We start from the raw sequence: 2,704 nt of genomic DNA, 5'->3' as shown, positions 1-2,704 counted from the left end.
GTTGGACAGATGCTTTATTCCATGCAGTCGCGCCGTCAGTGGACAGTATGGAGTGACGGGATTAAATATAGAGAATTTCTTTTTATTTATATTCTAAGGAGATATTTCTGGAGTTATAACTGAGAAATAACGCAGTGGACTTAAATTATTCTGATTAGGATTTAACGCATGATACGGGTTGAAATTAAATTGATGAAGGGCGATGATAAAACATAATCGTTCATCTCACTCTGCAATTCTTCGGTCTGACTTCAGTTCACCACCACACCGTCTGTGTCGCCAATTCTCCTTTTCCTCCAAACCATGCGTACGCATGGGTCAGAGTTTGCTTAGGGCTGCGCACATTTTCCCGTCAAGTTGGTTTTTTATAGATCACAACCTTGGCGTGAAAAGTCACGTACGCCAATTTCAGCCCCGTTTTGTGCGTACGCAACGGTTATAAATGAGACCCCAGGGGCCTCATGTACAAAGACTTGCGTGGATTTCTGAGTAAAACTTTGCGGACGCCAAAATTTGGAAAGCTGCTGCGCACAAATAAATCCGGATGTATCAATCCTTGCGTAAGCACGATTTCACGCAGATTCTCTTTGTACATCCCAATTAACGTGAAATTGTGCGCACGTGCACGAGCCCGACTCTCCGCCCAGTCTCCTCCCTCATTTAATATGCTAATTAGTATAAACAGGCCTGCAGTAGTGCGCTTGTTAGGAGAAAGGAGATAATGGATAAAGCAAGAAAGAAGAACTTTAGCGAATGCGAGGTGGAAGTGCTGATTTCGGAGGTAGAGGCCAGAAATAAAATCTTGTTTGGCTCTCTTTCCTCCGGAATCAGCACTAAAACAAAAAAACTGGCGTGGGAATCGGTAGCAAAATCTGTTAATGAGGTTGGGGCGGAAAGCCGAACTGTGGCGGATATAAAAAAAAAGTGGTCGGACATAAAAGTTGATGTCAAAAAAAAGGTCTCTGCCCACCGGAGAAGCGTGGGTCAGACGGGCAGCGGAGCCGGAGTCGGGGAGCTCGCCCTATTCGAGCAGAGGGTGGCCGCAGTGCTGGGGGATCGGCTCCTTTTTGGCGTGGTCCCGCCAGCCGAAGGGGATTCCGACTTGGCCCAGGATCCCACGGAAGGTACAATTGTTTTCATATATTTGAAGAACTTTTATACCTGCTAGTATAGGCCCTAGCCTGCATTTCCGTATACATGATTAATGTTTAGCCAGCAATAAAACGCGTTCTCCTCAATGTGATTGTAATTTATATACATTCTTTAATCACAGACAGCCAAGGACCAAGTGGCGCACAGCTGATGGTGCCAGAGGAAGACCCCCAGCCAGGCGTGTCCGGCGTCTCCGTCTCCACTGCCCATTGCCCCCCTTCTGCCTCCAGTGGGAAAGGCCGGGTTTTAACTCGCGCTGTGCTGGACTCGCAGGAGGAGATCGTTAAGGGAATTCAGGAGATGAATTCGAACCTCAAAGAAATAACGGAGGCCTTACAAGCAATTAGTCTCACATTCAAAGAACTAGTTAAAAAATGAATGTTGTCTCCGTTTACCTTTTTTATATTCTGCCTATTAACTGCTGCCGGATTCGAATGGCCTCTACATTGGGCTGCGCATTGTTTGGTCCGGGGTCTGGGTCTTCTGGGAGGTCCATTACCTCGCGTAATGGCACGCCGTGCCTGTGCGCAACATTGTGCAGAACCCCACATGCCTGCACAATGCGGCACACCTTTTCAGGGTGATAGAGCAGCATTCCCCCGCTCCGGTCAAGGCAGCGCCACCGGCTCTTCAGCTGCCCTATCGCTCTTTCCACGACTGTCCGAGTGCGTGCATGGATATCATTATATCTCTGCTCTCGGACAGTCTGTGGGTTGGCGAGGGGGGTTAACAGCCATGGCCGTAAGGCGTAACCGCTGTCTCCTTAGGAGTAATAGGTACAATTACAGCATAGGCTACCCAACATGTCTAGATTTCAGTAAATTCACTTTAAAGTGTTTTAAATTGCTTACCAATTAGCCACCCATCACACACTCTTCCAGCCTCCAACCTATTCCCAACCGAGCTGTTTCTCAGGACGAATGAATCATGGGTTGACCCAGGCCACCTTGCCACGATATTCGTAAGGCGCATTTGGGCATCACAGATTATTTGCACGTTTAAGGAATGGAAGTGTTTCCTATTAACGTACTCATATTCCCCTTCAGATGGCGCCTTTATTGCAATGTGTGTGCAGTCGATCGCTCCGATTACATTGGGAAAACCGGCTATCGCTGCAAATTGCGCTTTGATGTTTGCTTGGTTTACTGCATCATATGGAAACCGTATATACCTGGCTGAGATGCGGATGATCCCGTTTAAAACAGGCGGAATGGCGCGGCTCAGAGCTCCCTGACTCATTCCTGACCGGTCAGCCAATTCCCTCTGGAATGATCCTGTTGCTAGAAAACCAAGCGTAGTCAGGACTTGTATTGGAACTGGCAATGCGTGACTCCTCGCCGTCTGCCTCTCCAAACCCGGGCTCAACTCAGTACATAGTTCCAAGAGGATAGCTCTTGGAAATCTGAATCGGCTGATAAGCCAGTCATCATCATGAGCCAAAAAATCGTAATAATCACGGAACACTCGTTCATTTCGAATGTGACCATTCGCAATATCTTCTAATAAGGCCAACACTGCCATTGTCAACCTATCGATTATTGCCACATTTTGC

General features: G+C 47.6%; 2 protein-coding genes across 3 annotated transcripts; one reads left to right on the top strand and one right to left on the bottom strand.

Annotated features, from left to right (window-relative positions):
- The first annotated feature begins 439 nt into the window (after nt 1-439).
- LOC115554636 (myb-related transcription factor, partner of profilin-like) lies at nt 440-1,560 on the top strand. The gene is made up of 2 exons (XM_030371426.1): nt 440-1,124; nt 1,274-1,560. Exons 1-2 carry the CDS (start codon nt 722-724, stop codon nt 1,528-1,530), a joined length of 660 nt encoding a protein of 219 aa, XP_030227286.1. The 5' UTR covers nt 440-721; the 3' UTR covers nt 1,531-1,560.
- On the bottom strand, nt 1,381-2,704 carry LOC115554634 (putative nuclease HARBI1). Of its 2 annotated transcripts, XM_030371425.1 has the most exons (3): nt 2,004-2,704; nt 1,548-1,914; nt 1,381-1,413 (listed from the first exon to the last, which is right to left on the bottom strand). In XM_030371425.1, exons 1-2 carry the CDS (start codon nt 2,671-2,673, stop codon nt 1,553-1,555), a joined length of 1,032 nt encoding a protein of 343 aa, XP_030227285.1. In that variant the 5' UTR covers nt 2,674-2,704; the 3' UTR covers nt 1,381-1,413; nt 1,548-1,552. The 2 variants fall into 2 exon arrangements, with proteins under 2 accessions (XP_030227285.1, XP_030227284.1); XM_030371424.1 differs by lacking the exon at nt 1,381-1,413 and having other exon boundaries at nt 1,515-1,914.

Source organism: Gadus morhua, chromosome 11 (genome assembly GCF_902167405.1).
Source record: "Gadus morhua chromosome 11, gadMor3.0, whole genome shotgun sequence".
Lineage (NCBI taxonomy): Eukaryota > Metazoa > Chordata > Actinopteri > Gadiformes > Gadidae > Gadus > Gadus morhua.
The sequence above is the reverse complement of the archived record's forward strand: the minus strand, read 5'-3'. Positions and strand labels throughout refer to the sequence as shown.